The sequence below is a fragment of the Gorilla gorilla genome, chromosome 3 (genome assembly GCF_029281585.2).
Source record: "Gorilla gorilla gorilla isolate KB3781 chromosome 3, NHGRI_mGorGor1-v2.1_pri, whole genome shotgun sequence".
Lineage (NCBI taxonomy): Eukaryota > Metazoa > Chordata > Mammalia > Primates > Hominidae > Gorilla > Gorilla gorilla.
In genome coordinates this window covers 120,109,920-120,130,849 of record NC_073227.2, presented here as the reverse complement: position 1 = coordinate 120,130,849, position 20,930 = coordinate 120,109,920, and the positions used below count along the sequence as shown (strand labels likewise).

Sequence of the window (20,930 nt, the reverse complement as noted above, 5' to 3'; positions counted from 1 at the left end):
CTAGGTACTTTGAAAGGAGATCTGCTGCCTTACCCCAAGTCCTGGAGCAGCTCAGCCTCTCCATCGGATCTGCTCCACAGATCTGAGGGATCCTGGGTGCTCATCTTCCCTTCTAGAAGTTCTGCTCTGCCCATTCGCGCCCTTCACAGAGGTAGAGAGAGAGAGACAACTGGGCTGCTCCTGACACCCTCTCGCTCTGTGAGACAGCAGCCTGCTATGGCTCTGAGTCTCCAAGGCAAGGAAGTGAAACTTGGTTACTTACTCCTCCCACCAACACCACCACCCTGGCCTGGAGGCACTGGCAGGAGTGTTCTGTCAGTCAGGAAGTATGCAAACTTAGGTAGTTACCTCTGAGGACACCCACACTGCATCACGCAACAGGCGGTTGCTATCAAAGGAAATGAAGAGGCAACCACCCCACCTGGGATTGGACAACAGTGCAAACTGCTTGTGTGAGGCCAAACCCTAGCTTCTCCCTAATGCTATCAGCCTCTGGTTTGTAGTGGAGGATGCGTGCACTCTTTTACCCCATATTCTTTCTGTCTTACACACCAACACAGGGAACACTGAGGAAGCTTCTATATCAGGAACACCTTTAGAGTGGATAGAAAAAGCAGAAGCAAACCACAAATTCAACCCTGAAGTTTGATATTTTAGCGCTTTTGCAATATTTCTGCTTGTTTACCCAGACCTTCTAATATATCCTCGATGCTCCGAATAGGGATGATTCAGAGACAATTATTGTTTCCTCCACAGAAAAAGAATTAGGAGAGGAGAAGGTAGGAAAAAGTTACAAGGGGCCATTCTGGTGCCCACCTAATGGGGTATATTAGAACTCCTGGAGTCTTTTTTTTTTTTTTTTTGAGACAGTCTCGCTCTGTCACTCAGTCTGGAGTGTAATGGCATGACCTGAGATCACTGCAACCTCCACCTCCCAGGGTTCAAGTGATTCTTCTGCCTCAGCCTCCCAAGTAGCTGGTATTACAGGCACCCGTCATCATGCTCAGCTAATTTTTGTGTTTTTGTAGAGACAGGGTTTCACCCTCAGGTGATCCACTCACCTCGGCCTCCCAAAGTGCTGGGCTTATAGGCATGAGCCACTGCACCTGGCCTGAACTCCTAGAGTCTTTGAGTGCCACTTCCTTCATGGGCTTACTCACACCTGCATGGCTTTGTGCCCAGATTCATATGTAGAGCAGATTCTATCTGCCTGGAATGCTAAAGGTAAATGGCAGTGACTGAATCCTTGGGAAGTGGAACAAAGTGCAGTATCAGATGAGTCAAGGACATATGTTGCTTCCTGCCTTTTCTATGTACCTACAGGTCTCTCTCTCCCTCTCCCTTTCTCTCTCTCTCTTCCTATCTCTACTCCCTGACTCACTCAGCACTCACCACAGTGCTCTGTAACTTGTTCTCACAGTATGGCCTGAGGACTAACAGCACAGCAGAGCTGTTCCTAAAGGACTAGATGATTGCAAGAGGCTGCTGTGCAATGGTTCTATCCTTCATCTTCCTCCCTATTACCACTGTTCACCCAGGATCGGTGAGACCCTGGGTAACACTGGTTGCCAGTGGGAAGTTCCTGAGTGTCTAGAGGCAGTCTGCTGAAGACTAAGCTCTGATAGTACATATATAACTGACTAAATGAGCACTTAAATTCTTTTGGCTACAGTTTGTTCACAGAGAAGGACAGGGCCCACTTGAACAGAGAGGCCAGTGCAGGCCAGGGAGATACTGAATATGCACACAGCAGCGACAGGGGAACAGCCTGGGCACTAGAGTTCCTGTTCCCTCTCTAGAGCCCTTTATTTGGTGTTTTAGTATCTATTTCATTCCCATTTTTAGCAAATTCTGGTTGTTCTTTTTCTTAACTTTTTTGGAAGTACAAGTAGCAGAATTTTCTAAGATTGTCCTGCTTTTCTGGCTGAATCTTCCTGCCTTTCGCCCTTCCTCATGTTGCTGTCCTGTCTGTTGCCCTCTCCTTTGATGTCATTGTCCCACTTTGTCATTTACTCAATTTTTCACAGTATCCCTACCACCCCGCCTGCTCCACTAACTACACACTTAGTTTTGCAGTGGTAACAGCTGCAAGAGGCTTGCTAGATAGTTTCAACAAAATGCTGGAGCCCATCCCTCCCGGGACATCTATTGCTGTGTAACTGAAAGGGGCATTTAGAATCTTGTTCTGGGCCGGGCATGGTGGCTCATGCCTATAACCCCAGCACTTTGAGAGGCCAGGGCGGGTGGATCACGAGGTCAGGAGATCAAGACCATCCTGGCTAATACAGTGAAACCCTGTCTCTACTAAAAATTCAAAAAATTAGCTGGGCATGGTGGTGGATGCCTGTAATCCCAGCCACTCAGGAAGCTGAGACAGGAGAATGGCGTGAACCTGGAAGGTGGAGCTTGCAGTGAGCTGAGATCATGCCACTACATTCCAGCCTGGGCAGCAGAGTGAGACTTCGTCTCAAAAAAAAAACAAAAAACAAAAAACCTTGTTTTGGAACCAAGGCCAGCATCATGTCTGTTCTTATCCTTCAGTGCCTGTGGCATGCTAGTTGTATATTTAACAGGTATATTGAGGTACAATTTGTATATCATAATGTTCATTTTCCTTAGGTGTACAATAATTTTGAGTAAATTTGCAGAGTCATGCCACCATCATTGCAATACAATTTTAGAATGGTTTTTATCACCCCCAGAAGATCCTTTGTATCTGTAACAGTCTAAATACCACTTCTGTTTTTAGCTCTACCTGAAATTATATAGAATATTTGCTTACTTGTGGCAAATTCTCCTGATGGATAGATAGTAGATAGATGATAGATAGATAGATAGATAGATAGATACATACATACATACATACATACACACATACATCTCCCAACCCACATGCTCTTCTGCAATGTGACCTTGCTGCTCCCTGTCAAGAGGCAGCACCCAACTCCCCTCCTTTGAATCTGGCCTGGCCTCTGTGATTCACTTGTGACCAATAGAATGTGGTGGAAGTGACACTGGATCACTTCTGAGGCTAGGTCAGAAGAAGCCTTGCAGTTTCTATTGTGGTCTCTTGGAAGGCTCACTCTCCAGATGTTACTTTCAGGGGTTCCCCTTAGGAACATAATTGTTATGCCTAGAAGCCCAAGCCATGTGGAATGCTTCATGTGTGTGCTCCGGTCAACAGTCCCAGACAACCCCAGCCTGAATCATTCTAGTCCAGGTGCCAGACTTGATTGAAGAAGCCCCCAGATGATTCCAGCCTCCAGCCATTCAAATCACTCTCTCCTAGTGGTTTGCATATTGCCAGCTGAGGCCCCAGACATCAAAGAGGAGAGACAAACCATGCCCTGTTTGAATTTTGGATGTAAAGAATACATGCACTTAATAAGATGTTTGCTATTTGATGCCATGAAGTTTGGGATGGTTTGTTAGGCAGTGATATGGTTTGGCTCCGTGTCCCCACCCAAATCTCATCTTGTAGCTCCCATAATTCCCACATGTTGTGGGAAGGACCCAGTGTGAAATAACTGAATCATGGGGTGGGTCTTTCCCCTGCTGTTCTCATGATAGTGAATAGGTCTCATGAGATCTGATGGTTTTAAAAATGGGAGTTTCCCTGCACAAGCGCTCTCTTTGCCTGCTGCCATCCACATAAGATGACTTGCTCCTCCATGCCTTATGCCATGATTGTGAGGCCTCCCCAGCCATATGGAACTGTAATTCCAATAAACCTCTTTCTTTTGTAAATTGCCCCGTCTTGGGTATGTCTTTATCAGCAGCATGAAAATGGACTAATACAGCCAGCGATAGATAACTGAAACACTTGCCTATCATCTGGGTCAATGCCTAGAATGTGAGCTCCCAGAGGCAGGGACTTCCAGGGTCTTGATCACCTTATATCTTTGATGGCTACTTTTATGTGTCAACTCGGCCAGACCACGGGTTGCCCAGATAGTTGGTCAGATGTTATTCGGGGTGTTTCTATAAGAGTGTTTTTGAGTGAACTAACATTTAAATGGTAGGCTCTGAGTAAAGCAGATTGCTCTCTATAACGTGGGTGGACCTCATCCAACCAGTTGAAAATTTGAACAGAACCAAAAGACCAGCCTCCCCCGAGCAACATAATTTTCCAGTAGACTGCATTTGGTCTTCATTTGCAGCATCAACTCTTCCTGGTACTATAGTAGACAGCCTTTGGACTTGAACTAGTTCTCCAGCCTGTGAGCCCACCCTGCAGATCTTGGACTTACCAGCCTACATAATTATGTGAGGAAATTCCTTATTTTATACAACACACACACACACACACACCCACACACACACCCTCTCTCTCTCTCACACACACACACACTCTCACACTCCACATATATACATACTATTGGTTTTGTTTCTCTGGAGAACCTTCACTGATATAGTATCCATAGCCCCTAAAATGGTGGTTCTCAATTGGGTCCTCATTTTTGAGGTGGTTTTCATTGTTAGTTGTCACAACTTGGGGAGCCTACTGGCATCTAGTGTGCAGTGATGCTGAATATCCTAGTGTGCAGTACAGCCCCCACAATAAAGAATTACCTGGCTAAAAGTATCAAAAGGGCTACCTGGTCTACCTCAAGCACATTTTTTTCTCACTTTAAGAGCATCCTAAAAACCATAATACAGTAAATCCACTGAAGGTAACTATGCAAAGTCACCTACCTAACGAGAAAGCTAAAGTGAAATAAAAAGCCAGCCCTTCCCAGAAATCACTGGGGGAGGATTTCAGGGAGAAAGGGCTAAGACCCTACCTTTTTTACAAGCAACCTGAGGTCAAGTGAGCACAAGTCAAGTAACATTAATGGGACATTGAGGTCACTCTTCATTTGTGTCTACCATATACCCTGTGCCCAAGCCCATCGCCGGCCTGACTTGGATAATCAGTTCTACATGATTCAGGAAGCCAGGCTAATTGGTTCACTGGTGACATTTCCCAGTAGCGGTGTTGAAACAAAGCTTTGCCCTCAAAGAAGAAATACAGCCACTCTCAGTGGTTATAAAAGAACAGCTCCCCCTGTTGGTGCAGGCTATATTCATCTTTTCAAATGAAAAAATAACTAACATATTTGACTGGATCACAATTTAGAAACATTCAATGGGCTCCTGGAGGTCTAGAAAGAGAAAGACATGACCAATAACAGCAAACTTAACCAGGATCCATAAAAATACATTTCTTTAGATTATGAGTGTTCATAATCATTTTCATTTGTATATCATGAACATTATGTTATTGACACAGAGCAGGTATTGCTATTCTTGTTATTTTTTAATAGATAAGAAAATTGGAGCTCAGAAATGTTAAGAAAATTGTCAGAAATTAGCAGCACTAGGAAGAGAATTTATGTGCATCAGTCACTATCCAGTTAAGAAAAGAGAAGCCACTGTAGACATTTAGCTGCCACTGCTGGTCTGTGGGACCAGAAGGACACAATTCTGTTGATGCAGCTGAAAACTGGGACTGAGGCTTTTGGAGCATGCAGCTGCTCACCATTGCTGAAGGCTGCTCGTGCTGCTGAAAGCACTGCCTAAGGAAGAAAAAAACAAAAACAAAAACAAAAAACCCCCAGATTTCTACCCTTCTCCAGTCTTCCTGTTAGCAAATTCTTTCTGGAAGACAGCTGGCAAGGGAATTAGTGAAATGTAGTTTCTGGGCTTCCAGTCCCCTATGATACCAGGCGAGGAGAGGAGGTCAGAAGTGGAGCTGAAGCCAATTGATGAATAACTAGCACGTAACATTTTCACTCAAGGTTCTTTTCACTCTGCCTCATTCTCTCCTGTGTTCATCAGGGTATGCTAAATTGCTACTTCAGAAAGACCCAAAATTTAACACTTCAACACAGAAGTGAATTTCTTATTCACATGACTGTGAATAACGTGGGTCACTCTCCCCACCCCATCCCTAAGGGTCCTGGGTCACTCTCCCCACCCCATCCCTAGGGGTCCTGGGTCACTCTCACCTCATCCCATTTCTAGGGGTACTGGGTCACTCTCCCCACCCCATCCCTAGGGGTCCTGGGTCACTCTCCCCACCCCATCCCTAGGGGTCCTGGGTTACTCTTCCCTCACCCCATTTCTAGGGGTCCTGGGTCACTCTCCCCACCTTCATCACTAGGGGTCCTGGGTCACTCTCCCCACCCCATCCCACAGACTGGGTAGCTTACACACAACAGAAATTTATTTCTCACATTTCTGGAGTCTAGGAAGTCCAAGATCAAGGCACCAGCAGATGTGGGGTCTGATAATGCCTGATTCATGGTTCATAGATGCTGGCTGTCTTCTTGCTGTGTCTTCACATGGTGGGAGGGGCTGGGAAGTTCCCTGGGACCTCTTTTATAAGACACGAATCCCATTAATGAGAATTATGACCTTATGACTTAATCACCTCCCAAAGGCTCCACCTCCAAATACCATCACATTGGGGATTAGGCTTTTACATAGGAATTCTGTGGGACACAAATGTTCAGTTTTTGGTAGGGAGTGAAGAATGGTTTGCCTCTGCTGAGAGGTATATTCTCTCAATGACATTGGTTAGAATTGCTGGTTTCTGGTGATAATAAAGAGCAGAATGACTTCTCATTGGTTTTATCATTGTTTCTTTATTCCCTTTCTTTCTTTCTTTCTTTTTTTTTTTTTTTTTTTTTTTTTTTTAGACAGTGTCTGGCTCTGTCACCCAGGCTGGAGTGCAGTGGCATGATCTCAGCTCACTGCAACATCTGCCTCCTCAGCTCAAGCCATCCTCCCACCTCAGCCTTCCGGATTAGCTGGGACTACAAGCATGCACCACTACACCAGACTTATTTTTGTGTTTTTTGGTAGAGACACGGTTTTGCCATTCTTTCCAGGCTGGTCTTGAATTCCTGGGTTGAAGCAATCCTCCCGCCTCAGGCTCCCAAAGTGTTAGGTTTACAGGCATGAGCCACAACACACAGCCTGTTTCTTTATTGTTATTGACTATACCAGGGATTAAAGTGCTCCCAAGCACCCCCTCACCTTTGTATGTCACTGGTAAAAAAGATTCTTATATTAGAAGGAAAGTTATTCTAAGTCACTTTTAAGTTCCCTTTTAACTTTGAAATAATGTGACTTTTTAGAAACAAATACCCAGGGTTGCTGAAGCTATCCTGCACACATACATAATATATATTAGGCTTTCTTGCTGAAGCTGGGGATGATTTATATTTAACCAAACACCTCTTAGCACAGCAAATCAACATGCCTTCAGATAGAGCAGTGTTAATACATTATTCCAATAATGTTAAGAGAGCACATGTGTGGTTTAAGAAGAGTGCTGTGTTTTGCATGTCTCCTAATTTCCTAGAACTTCACTCTGGCTTTCTTAACAGGTAATGCAAACAGATTAAGTGATATTATGCTCCCTTCTGCAAAGGCTTTACTTCAGCACTTACTTTACCATTTTTAGATGCAGTGTCTTAAAAATATGCAAACATGTGCACTTGCGGGTGACTGTGGCAGATGCTGTTTGCACTGGTGAAGCAAGGCACCATCTGCATGGAAAGGTCATGCTTAATTGTGTCAGCACTGATTTCTGAGTAATGAAAGCCTGGGCAAAAATGAAACTTCAAACACACCAGCATTTTTGCATTTAAGTCTGCAAAAGTAGCTGCTAACTCAACCAAATGAAATTAAACAAGGTTACACACTTTTGGATCCTGTGGGCCTTATCCAAATACTTTTTGTCTTCTTGGCCACACTTCAGCTGAAAAGATTGCTGTGTTAAGTAACGGGAGCTAATGGCAAACAACAAAGATAATTTGACCAACTGGCCAGCTGAGATATCTCCCAGATTCTTAGCTTCCACGAAGCACCAGGGTAGATTCAGCTTTTGAAAATGGGTAAAATTTGAAATCGTTCATGATAATGTGTGTGAATGGAGCAGCTCAGCCAAAATGTCAGAACGTTTGGTCTACCTTGGGGTAGGACTTCAGAAATGAATAAGAGGAGTCTTAGAGCTTTTCATGGAGAGCGTCTTAGAGGGAACCTACTTCAGTTCCCCTATTTAACAGGTTGGGCAAGTGGGGTTGGAAACTATTAAGATACTTGCCTGAGATTTCTCCCCTAGTTACAGGGGTTCTGGCACTTCTGACTGAGCCCAGTTCTTTCCTTGCTGAGTCCAGTAATACAGCTAACTTTGGTGCTTTCTTTTAAATCACAAAATGTTTTCCAGGCCAGCATTAAATTAATAGAAAACTTGAACCTCAGATATATGTTATTTGTCCATTTGAAGCCTGCATAAAACAAACTCCGCGGGAGTAAAAACTGTGGCTTACAGGTCCTCATATGACTTACTTTGAAACCCCATCAAAATAAATATTTCTTAAAATAGCCCTGGAAGCAATGAGAATGGACATTATAGAAAATATAGCCTTACTCTAGCGCTCCCCTCGCCACCCGCAACCCCCCGGGTGTATTTAATTTGTGGATTCGCCCTACTGGCTGTGCTTACTACACCTCTTCCCCTCCGCTTCCACAGGCAGGACCTCTGTGATGAGGATATGCTAACACTAGGTGGCAGTAATACCGCGTTGGTGGGCGCGGGGGAGCTGTTTTACCTGAAGTCAAGATTAGACCCATCGCTTTTTCCTCCCTCTCTATGAAAGCATAGTTCTTTATTAAAGTAGCTGAATTCAGGTGATACTACCCAACACCACATTTATAGAAGATTCCTTAAACGCCAGACTATTAAACCATTAAATGATTCAGGTATAATTTAGTACCTGTCTCACCAAGTTTTAAATGGTTCAATTCTTAGTTCTGCTCTCTTTTCCCTTTAAAGCTTTGAGACCTTTACTGAAAGAATTTAAATGAGTAGGAAGTGATTGAAATCTAAAAATTCAATTTTATACCTAAAAATGATTTTCATTCCTGCAATTGCAATATATTTTAAGCACTTACTTTTTCCTCAGCTCATTTGGTAAATATAAATCTTCAAAGCATTTCAATTTTCATTTAAAATAAGGAATGTAGGTGACTCTAAAACTGCTAACGTAGAGCCCTGTCACAGTAACAGTGACTGGAAATAGTGAAAATTCTTCAGGGTTCTCAGTGTTACAGTGAAGGCAGCTTGGGAACAGCTCCCCGATTACAGAGACAATGACTCAGCCACAGCAACAACTTTGAAGTAGATTTTGTCACTGTTCTTGGGTGGCCCACGGGTCTGAGTTTTCTCTGTTAATCATATAAATATGAGATCTTTGGTATTTTAAATATTTTAAGGGTGGTAAAGAGAAGTTTCTCTTAACATGTAAATGTTTTTGTTCTGTCTATCTAAAGGAGACATTATAGAGATGATTTTTTTTTTGAGATGGGGGTCTCACTGTGTTGTCCAGGCTGGTGTTGAACTCCTGGCCTTAAGTGATCCTCCTGCCTCAGTCTCTCAAAGTGCTGGGATTACAGGCATCTGTCATTGTGCCCAGACACAAAGTGAATTTTATCCAGAAGGTTAGGTGGGGGATGGAAGCAGGAGGAAGAGCAGAATTATGAGGAACTATGAGCGGTTAAAAAAAAAAATGTGAAGAGAGCAGGAGAACTATAAAAGAGAGTACTGACAGGATGGTGTGATAGGTGACTGAACCAGTAATCCACCCGAAGCAAAAAGGATAAACCTGGCCCTGAAGGGGGTCACATTAGAGCAAAAATAAAGGCTTCAGAAGACCCTGAAGGGTGGGGAGCATGGAGGTGACACACTGGAAGCTGAAAGCCAAGGGCTGCAGCAGGGCTTCTCCCAGGACAGGCTGTGCACCACCAGCCTCAAAATCCCCACGGCACAGGGCCCTGGGGCCTGCATCTTGGACAGTTGCCCCAGGCGATTCTGATGTCCAGCAAAGGTTGAAGAGCACCCGAGTCTGTGGAAGAGCCTGCAGACCAAAAGTAATGTGGTGATGGGTCTGTGGGCTCCTGGGGCAATAACGAGTGCTATAAGCCTGTGCCAAGAAAAGATGGTACCTTGTGACCTAATAAGCTATCCACGTTTGTGTCAGTCAACACCCATCACAAAAGAAGCCTGTCATTCCTTGGACCATCTGTGTGTGCTCACAAGCAATGGGCTGTGTAAGGAGAGAAAGAAGGACTTCCAAAACCAAGAAAGGTTGAGGTCTTTTCAGGCTTGGAGGTATCAACTAAGTAACCTCAAGCTCTTTTGTCTCAGTAACTCTTGGCTGCAGCTCAGCTGAGACTCAGCTATGCTGGCATCAGGAGTTGGCGGCTCCCTGTGGAGATCCTCCAAGTGCTCTCAGCAGACAAGGCCTTCTTAGGGGAATAGGTTGCTCGATGACACTGATGATCCAGATGACCAGAGGTCCCATGGTGGGGGACTTAACTTGGTCCAGGCTTAGGATACAAACCAGTCTGACAGACAAGGGCAAATAGGAAAGGGATGGAGCTGGACTTCTGGGAGTAAAAAAGGGAGTCCCTGGGAGGAAGAATCCTTATAGGTGAGGATTCACGGCTTCAGGGCCAAGGGCAGGCAGGTCTTGGTGGTTGTTCTTGGCCTTAACTCAACCTAATCTTGCCTACTCTCTAGCAAGATTTTGTGTCCTGGAAGGAAAGCGCATGATGACGCTCAGTAGTGTTATTGCTTCCTAAGTGATCCAAGTCACCTCAGCCTGTTGGATTGAGGGGATCCAAGTCCCCTAACCCTTTCCTTTAATTAATGAAAAGAATATCCCCTCCAGCCTTCCCTATCTCACATGCTGTGGCCAATCCAGTGATCTGACAATCCAGTGAGATTTCCATGAATTCTGGGGGCTTACAATACCATAGTTTCTGTTCCTCTTACTTGCTGCTTCCATTGACATCTAAGCCACTGAGCCAGTCAGCCAGCATGCCTTCTGAGGTTGTTCTCTTCTCTCTGTACCACCTGACCAAACAGTAGACATGGTGCCTCTAAGTGCAGCTGTCTTGTCAGTCAAGGATAGCAGACTTGACTAAAGTTTTTCTTAGAGAAATGGAGGAAAGTTTGCATTATAACACAGCTTACATAAAAACTTAACAGTAAATAGCAGACATAGCCAAGCATGGTGGCTTATGCCTGTAATCCTAGCAGTTTGGGAGCCCAACGTGGGAGGATTGCTTGAAGCAAGGAATTCAAGACCAGCCTGAGCAAAATAGCAAAGACAGCCTGTCTCTAGAAAAAGCTTTAAAAAATTAGCCAGGTATGGTGGCACATGCGTATAGTTCCTGCTGCTCAGTGGCTGAGGCAGTAGGATCATGTTAGCCAAGGAGTTTGAGGCTGCAGTGAGCTACGGTTGCACCATTGCACTCCAGCCTGAATGACAGAGTGAGATCCTGTCTCTAAAAAAATCTAAAAAGAAATAAATAAATGGCTGATTCTGAGCTGAATCTCTTCAATTCCGCCACAGAGCACTCACTACTTGGTGACCAGCTTTGCCTTCTGGCCACTACTTCCCACCATCTGCACTTTTTCTTCTCTCAAATTTCTCACTCCCTGGCCTCGTATCCAGCATAAAGATGGTCATTTGAAGAGAAATGCTGTCATCTGAAAGGGAGGTGAGCACTGGAGACCATTAAGCAGATGGCAAAGAACTCTAGGTGACATCAGTTTACCATGCAACTGCCCTGGGTCATGAAGGTTGGGGATGTGTCCTCTTACTATTTGGGTGGTTGGAGACTGTGATGCAGCAGCATTAACGCCTCAGAGAACTGAAGCAGAGGCTGCCCCAAGAACAGAGCGACAGCTAGAGCAGCAGGTGAGCAGAGCTGCAGGCAGAGGCCAACTGTGTGTGAGAGACTCCCCTTTTTTTCCTGGAGACTTTTAGACACAAGAATGGGAAGGACTGAGACACGGCCACCAGCAGGTGGAGGGTATTGATCCAGCAACTATACGAACAAATAATGACTTTGCCTAGGATGGACAAGCTGATGGGCCTTGGGGAATACTCAAGTAAATCTACCAAGATATAGAATAGGATGCAGTGCCTTGCCTTGCTTACCTTGCCTTGCCTTGCCTTGCCTTTTTGAGATAGGGTCTCAGTGAAGTGGCACATTCACAGCTCACTGCAGCCTCAACCTCCCAGGATCAAGCAACCTCCCAGGATCAAGCATCCTCCCACCTCAGCCTCTTGATTAGCTGGGACTACAGATGCACACCACCATACCTGGCTAATTGTTTCATAAAATTAAACAATAAATTTTTTTGTAGAGACAAGGTCTTGCTATGTTGCCCAGGCTAATTTCAAACTGCTGGATTCAAGCAATCCTCCTGCCTTAGCTTCCCAAAGTGCTGGGCATGCAGGCATGAGCCACTGCACCTGGCCCACTGCAGTTTCTTGTGTTCTCACATCCTCTTTCAATATCCAGAAAAGATACATCGTCTTCCCAACATGCAAACCAAAAAATGAATAAATCTACTCTAAGCTGTGGCCAGTGCTTCTTAAACTTTAATGTGCATATACATCATCTGGGGATGTTGTTAAAACAGATTCTGATTCAATAGGTCTGAGGTGGGGCCTCAGGCCTGCCTCGCTGACAAAAGCATCCATGTGATGTTGATTCTGCTTGGGCCACTTTAAGAAGCAAGGGTATGGGAGCACCCCTGATGTGCTCCTTGCCACCCCCCCCAACTATATTTGCAAAGAATGACAAAAAATAGGCACTGAGGGACAAAAGGTAGTTCGTAATCTAAAAGGATGATAGTTCATGGTAGATTCCAGGCTCTATAGTGAAATGGGGGTGGTGGGATGGGAGAGGAGAAGCATTCCTGAGGCTCCTTCATGGCTCTCTTAATGAGAAAATTCATTTTATCTTCATTGGACTAGTCCAGTAACAAAATGTGCAAATAAATTCCCTACTGCAAAGCTGTTCCTTCTGAGGGGCTTGACGGTTTGCTGTCTCCTGATTGCAGTTCCCTGACCCGTCGGTAACACTCTTCTTAAAAGGTGGCTCAGTATGATGTTAGTGGGGATTTTTAGATTCCAAACTTGACATTTTAATTATAGAATAAAAGACTTGGACCATTTTCAGGGAACAAGATAGGGGATTATTTTGAGGGACACTTTGGTGTCCCTAAATCAACTTGGAGAGACAGCTAATTTCTAACAGCACTACATTCACCTTGCTTTAATCAGATCTTCTCCTAAGCACTCAATAAAATGTAACAATGTACTGGGGTGAGTCTTTGTCCCGGGGTTATTTGAGCATTAGCTGTGGCAGCTGCATCCAGCCCCAAGTGACATGTATGATCAATTCTTGCCAACATGAGGGCCACATCAGCTCTTCCTTTATACAGACAGCCCTTTGCAGAACGGCTCCCCAAAGGGTTATAATTAGAATTGTAAAAGCACATAAACAAAATACAAGCCACATGAGCCTGCCTGCCCAGCTTCAGGAAATTTGAAAGTGTCAGAGAAAAATCTTTGTTTAAAAGTTTTTAGGACAAAAATACAAAAGAGTAGAATTAGATTGAAACAAAATGGTCAAACAAAAATAGGGCAAAATAGTGGCAAAAAAAAAAAGCTATTTGTTTATTGAGGATTATGTTTAAAGGTAGGAATTTAGCTGGAGAGAGTGAATTGAAACCTGGGGAACTATCTGGTTCCTGTGACCTCTTTTAACTTGTGACTGGAAAAGCTCATTTGAGGACTTTGATGAGCTAGAGAACTCAGCTTGTAGGGTGTGTCTTTGGAGAAATCCCTTAGTAGTAAATGGTTGTATATAAATCTGACAGTTCATTGACTAAGAGCTCACTGAACACTAGGCAGTTGCTAGATTTGGGAAGCAGGTGGAGTTCAGCTACTCCACGTCAAAAGAGCCTACTCTGGGATATTGACTGTTTTCAGTTAAAGGCATTTGAAAAACAGCAGATGCCAGAAGGGCACTCTGATCTCTGATCTTCTTTTTTCTTCCTGAAAGCAGGAAATAAAACTCACATGTGAAAGGTACCCTCCTTGTACCAGGAAAATGATATTCTTATCACTAGAGATGAGGAGTTGGGGCTGAGAGAAATCTGTGCAAACAAACACTGTTCAAGGAACCCTTATCTTCCTTGATGCTTTTCCACAGTTAACTGCCCAAGCTCAAGCCCCTTTGTTTTGCTGCATTTCCCTAATTTGCTGCTCTTTGTCAAGCCTAGTAGATAAGCCTTTTGTTCTAACTGCTTCTTTGGGTCTTCAGTTTTTTTGGTAAAGTCTTCCATATATATGCAAAAAATGATTGCAATTCTTATGCTTTTCTCTTTTTTAATCTGTTTTATGTCAGTCCCAGCTGGAGATACTGGAAGCTTGGAGGAAAATTTTCCTTTCCCTACACAGGGGATGAGAGAGGTGCATATATGGCCTCTGCTTTGAGGAAAGGAAAAAATGCACAGGAAAATATGGAACAACTGTTTATAGTGAACACATAAACAAAGAGCCAGTTCATTATAGCTGGGGTCCCATAGTGGAATGCCACCTCAATTCACTCACCTTTTAGTGAAGAAGAACATTCATTTGACTTTAAATTAGGAGTCAAACAAACAAAAATTGGAGGACTTTTGAAATGCCAGTTAAGAATAGCGTCTTCCCTCTGTTTCTGATAGTCGTAAGTTATTCTCTATGGGTTATACCACGAAATCACTGTCATTTATAAAACTAATGCTAGCCTGTAACTAATACCCTGTACTAAATTATGCTTTACAGAAGTGTTTCAGATGCAGTAACAGTAACTGCTATTACCTAAACTGTTCATGATGATTATTTAGATGCTAAAATTCCTTACAGGTATACTGACAGGGGCTCCTGTGCCAAACCCTTAGTTAACCTCTTTGAACCATTCCCTCATCTGGTTATCACAGCATCTTATGAGGATGGCTCAGTATCATTATTTCTGAGGTAGAAACAAATAACCTGAGACTTGCACACACAAGTGGCAGTGAGGAGGGAAACTCTGATTCAAACTTGGGTCTATCTGGCTCATGGCCTTTGCTCACTCCCACTTGCTCGCCCACCCATGATTCCCCCAAGGAGGTCAGGAGCTCCCCAGGGATCGGAGAAGGACCTTGCTGGCCTACATGCCCGAATCCCTTCCCCCTGACTGGAACTGGTGCCTCCAGGGTGCAAGAAGGAAACTGTGATTTTGAGATAGACACAGTAGCCTCATCCCTCATCCCTGGGGGAAAGAGGGATCACAGAACGTCAAGTACATTTCTCAGGTTTTAATAAAACAAAGCAAATACTGTAAAAGAAAATCAAAATCAAATAGGTGTCTGTAAGAAATTTATAAAAAGAATAAAGAAAATCTATTTGTTTTAAAACCAAAAATAAAATTCTAAGCCCCCAACCAACCAACTGATGGACCTTCCCCTCGGCCAAGGGCATTCCAAAGTTAACTTGAAAAACTAGTTTAGGCCATGTGGGAAGTGGGGGTGGGACATGCCTCATTATACCCTCCACCTTTTGGAATTCAGGCACAGATGACCAGCATTAACATTAAAACAATGACCTTAAGACTGATAGAACAGACTCTTCAAGTTCAACGAGAATATTTACAATCTGCTCTCTCTGAAGCCTGCTACCTGGAAGCTTCATCAGTATAAGGACCTTGTTCTCCACACTTCCTTATCTTGACCCAGACATTCCTTTCTATTGATTCCAGGTTTTTAGAAAATAAATCTTTCAACTAATTGCCAAACAGATTATGACTTGGAAGCCCCTTGGCCCCCCCATTGTTCCAGACAGAACCAATGTACATCCTACATGTATCGATTGAGGTCTTCTCTCCCTAAAATGTATAAAACAAAGCTGTAGCCAAACCACCTTGTCACATGTTCTCAAGATCTCCTGGAGCTGTGTCACAGGTCATTAGTCACTCATATTTGAATCAGAATAAATTTCTTCAAATATTTTACAGGGTTTGACTCTTTTTGTCCACAATTTTCAAAAGCACTTCCCAGCAACTCATGGAATGTACCTCTGATTTCCTAAGAATAACTACCTCTTCCTCCTCCTCACCAGTACCTCTTTTCATCCTGAATTTTAAAATGATAACACAATCAACACTTGGAGTTAGACTCATTGAAGGTTTATTTTTAGGAGAGGTTTACAAGAACTATGTGACCCACCTGTGGCAATTAAGTATCCTAGAGTGCTGTTGTGTGAGTCCTGGGAACTGGCACCCTGAGCGTTGGCTGTCTTCCACATTGGGGTACTATATTTAGCCTAGCTAAAAGTTCTCCCCTGAAATTGAGCTCATGGCCACATTTTCATTTCCTGAGTTTTTATGTGGGGTGACCCATTTCTTGAGGGGCCCTACCTTCTGAACCTGGCTGTGTCATTGCCCTGTCAAAGATTTGCAGAGGGCAAGTCATTAAATCCCTGGGACTCACCCTGACCATCTATAAGAATGGAATGATTCATGGACAACTGCCATGAAAAATAGCTAATTACTGGAAATGACTGTGGAAATCTGGAATACTATGTATGTCTTCCAGCCTCAGAAGGAAGGGAGCAACATGTGCAGATGGTATTTTTCCACCAAGTGTGGGACTTGGAGGAGCTGTCAGATGTAGACAAGTTTCAGCAGAAGAGGCCATGGTTTGGGAATGAGCCAGACAGGGCCTGGGGCAGAAAGGACTTAATTTGAGACAGTGTCCAAGGCTCCCAGAAAGGGTCTGTTCTTTCCACCCCTCTCTAATGCCACACTGACCCTGCCTCATGGATACATGCATCATGGGAAGGTATAATTACCTAAAATCATTCAAATTAGTGATTAGAAGGTGAATATTGGATTTTTACAAAGAATGCTGTTGTTGGTTTCCCCTTTCTTGGAAAGTTTGTATCTTCTGATTGTATGGTTTTAAGACAAGACACATTGGTCAGTCTTAGTCTTGTAAAAATACTGCCTTTGTTATATATTTGCTCATTTATTTTGTAAAAGAAACAACCATAAAAATTGATGTCAGCTTTGTGGAAACTACCTAAAACTCAAAGAAAGTAGTGAATTTTCTAAGTGTAGTTTTCTTTTCAGATGACTTTCTCATCTTCCTAAAACTATGAGATGATGAAATAGCACAGGAATCAAGAACTCTTTTGGATAAAGTTCATCTCCAAAATGACAAACTTACACAAGTTTTCTGCCTTAAGTAGGGGAAAGCATCAAACACACACACACACATCCACACACATGCTTACACAAACTCACAATTGCTTGGGAATCATAGGCTATGCATACTCCTTTGCAGGTAAGGAGTATCATTATAAAATGTCAATTGGTTCAACACACTGCCAAAATATGACTATGAAACCATCAAAATTCCACATCTGGGGTATTAAATCTGCTTTATACTTTCATTTTTGTCATTCAAAGATGGTTATAAAAGTGTTTTGGAAGCAATAAAAGCTATTACCTAATTTGTTTAAGGTGATTAGTTGCTATGCAAGATCACTTAAAAGTATTAATCCCTATGATCTGAGTCTTTAAAAATTTTCAACCCATAAATACTTTAATGATTATTCTGGAAATACATGAGAGCATTAGCTTTACTTTAAAAGGGATTAAAACTCTTCACCACATTTTTTCACTTAGCTGTTTGCTTCCAGTTACCCTTGAGCAAGCTGTTTGGTCAGAGGGCTGGCTGTGCCTTTGCTCCTAAGGCAGGTCTTACAGGCTGCCCATTGCAGAGGTGTGCCACCTGTTTGGAGCTCCCCAAGGTCACAGGTGAAGCCTTGCCTTCTTAGAATCTTTGGGATAAAGGATATTTTTAAGATTAGATATAGGTAAGGCATAACTTGTTATAATATACCAAAGGCAATTGCTTATATAAATAAGGACCTTAGTAGCTGAAATTAAAATAAGTAAACTTCACTTTGTGCCATCAGGAGACCATGCCTGGTCTCCCTCTAACAAGGCAAAAGATTGTGGACATCATAGCTGTGTTACAAGACTTCACATAACATTTGGCTCAATACGCTGCTGAAGTTTTCTAGAAACACTAACTGATATCTGAGAATATTTTCTATTGTCCTGTCTCCAACTTGGAAAATTCACCAGAACCAGAATAGTCTTATGTCTCTCCACTGTTTAATTTTCCAAACAAACAAATGACCCAAAACTCAATGTTTGCAAGTCTCTGAAACACAGTCATAACTTCTCTCAAGTGCTATAAGTGAACATCAGCTGAGCATTTCTAATTATTATTGGGTGGCCTCTATATTGATGACCATGATGCAGTTTAAGATCCAATGATCTTAGTAAAACAGGGGGGCAGTTCCAAGATAGCCAAATAGGAACAGCTCCAGTCTACAGCTTGCAGCATGAGCGATGCAGAAGATGGGTGATTTCCACATTTCCAACTGAGGTACTGGGTTGCTCTCACTGGGCTCGTCGGACAGTGGGTGCAGGACAGTGGGTGCAGTGCAGTGAGCATGAGCCGAAGCAGGGAGAGGCATCGCCTCACCCAGGAAATGCAAGGGGTCAGGGAATTCCCTTCCATAGCCAAGCAAAGCTGTGACAGACGGCACTGGAAAATCACGTCACTCCCACCGTATACTGTGCCTTTCCAGTGGTCTTAGCAACGGCACACCAGGAGATTATATACTGCGCAAGGCTCGGAGGGTCCCACACCCACAGAGCCTTGCTCATTGCTAGCACAGCAGTCTGAGATCGAACTGCAAGGCTGCAGCGAGCCTGGGGGAGGGGCACCCACAATTGCTGAGGCTTGAGCAGGTAAACAAAGCCGCTGTGAAGCTTGAACTGGGTGGAGCCCACCGCAGCTCAAGGAGGCCTGCCTGCCTCTGTAGACTCCACCTCTGGGGGCAGGGCATAGCCGAACAAAAGGCAGCAGAAACCTCTGCAGACTTAAATGTCCCTGTCTGACAGCTTTGAAGAGAGTAGTGGTTCTCCCAGCACGGAGTTTGAGATCTGAGAATGGACAGACTGCCTCCTCAAGTGGGTCCCTGACCCCAGAGTAGCCTATCTGGGAGGCACACCCCAGTAGGGGCATAATGACACCTCACATGGCCAGGTACCCCTCTGAGATGAAACCTCCAGAGGAACAATCAGACAGCAACATTTGCTGTTCAGCAATATTTGCTGTTCTGATACTCAGGCAAACAGGGTCTGGAGTGGACCTCCAGCAAACTCCAACCGACCTGCAGCTGTGGGTCCTGACTGTTAAAAGGAAAGCTAACAAACAGAAAGGACATCCACACCAAAACCCCATCTGTATGTCACCATCATCAAAGACCAAAGGTAGATAAAACCACAAAGATGGGGAAAAAACAGAGCAGAAAAACTGAAAATTCTAAAAATCAGAGCACCGCTCCTCCTCCAAAGGAACGCAGCTCCTCACTAGCAATGGAACAAAGCTGGACAGAGAATGACTTTGATGAGTTGAGAGAAGAAGGCTTCAGACGATCAAACTACTCTGAGCTAAAGGAGGAAGTTCGACCCCATCGCAAAGAAGTTAAAAACCTTGAAAAAAGATTACATGAATGGCTAACTAGAATAACCAATGCAGAGAAGTCCTTAAAGGACCTGATGGAGCTGAAAACCATGGCACAAGAACTACGTGATGAATGCACAAGCTTCAGTAGCTGATTTGATCAACTGGAAGAAAGGGTATCAGTGATTGAAGATCAAATGAATGAAATGAAGCAAGAAGAGAAGTTTAGAGAAAAAAGAATAAAAAACGAACAAAGCCTCCAAGAAATATGGTACTATGTGAAAAGACCAAATCTACGTCTGATTGGTGTACCTGAAAGTGAGAGGGAGAATGGAACCAAGTTGGAAAACACTCTGCAGAATATTACCCAGGAGAACTTCCCCAATCTAGCAAGGCAGGCCAACATTCAAATTCAGGAAACGCAGAGAATGCTATGAAGATACTCCTCGAGAAGAGCAACTCCAAGACACATAATTGTCAGATTCACCAAAGTTGAAATGAAGGAAAAAATGTAAGGGCAGCCAGAGAGAACGGTCGGGTTATCCACAAAGGGAAGCCCATCAGACTAACAGCGGATCTCTCGGCAGAAACCCTACAAGCCAGAAGAGAGTGGGGGCCAATATTCAACATTCTTAAAGAAAAGAATTTTCAAACCAGAATTTCATATCCAGCCAAACTAAGCTTCATAAGTGAAGGAAAAATAAAATACTTTACAGATAAGCAAATGCTGAGAGATTTTGTCACCACCAGGCCTGCCCTAAAACAGCTCCTGTAGGAAGTACTAAACATGGAAAGGAGCAACCAGTACTAGCCACTGCAAAAACATGCCAAATTGTAAAGACCATTGAGGCTAGGAAGAAACTGCATCAACTAACGAGCAAAATAACCAGCTAACATCATAATGACAGGATCAAATTCACACATAACAATATGAACCTTAAATATAAATGGGCTAAATGCTCCCATTAAAAGACACAGACTGGCAAATTGGATAAAGAGTCAAGACCCATCAGTGTGCTGTATTCAGGAAACCCATCTCACATGCAGAGATACACATAGGCTCAAAATAAAGGGATGGAGGAAGATCTATCAAGCAAATGGAAAACAAAAAAAGGCAGGGGTTGCAATCCTAGTCTCTAATAAAACAGACTTTAAACCAACAAAGATCAAAAGTGACAAAGAAGGCCATTACATAATGGTAAAGGGATCAATTCAACAAGAAGAGCTAACTATCTAAATATGTATGCACCCAATACAGGAGCACCCAGATTCATAAAGCAAGTCCATAGAGACCTACAAAGAGACTGACTCCCACACAATAATAATGGGAGATTTTAACACCCCACTGTCAACATTAGACAGATCAACGAGAGAGAAAGTTAACAAGGATATCTAGGAATTGAATTCAGCTCTGCACTAAGCAAACATAATAGACATCTATAGAACCCTCCACCCCAAATCAACAGAATATACATTCTTCTCAGCACCACACTGCACCTATTCC

At 43.5% G+C, this 20,930-nt stretch overlaps 1 protein-coding gene across 1 annotated transcript in view; it reads right to left on the bottom strand.

Moving 5' to 3' along the window:
- Positions 1–245, bottom strand: part of DAPP1 (dual adaptor of phosphotyrosine and 3-phosphoinositides 1) — a 53,805-nt gene extending 53,560 nt beyond the window's left edge. The window contains exon 1 of the mRNA XM_004040182.5: positions 34–245. Within this exon, the coding sequence (XP_004040230.1) occupies positions 34–134 (101 nt within the window). The 5' untranslated portion in view covers positions 135–245. The remainder of the gene's footprint in view (positions 1–33) is intronic.
- Positions 246–20,930: the final 20,685 nt, after the last annotated feature.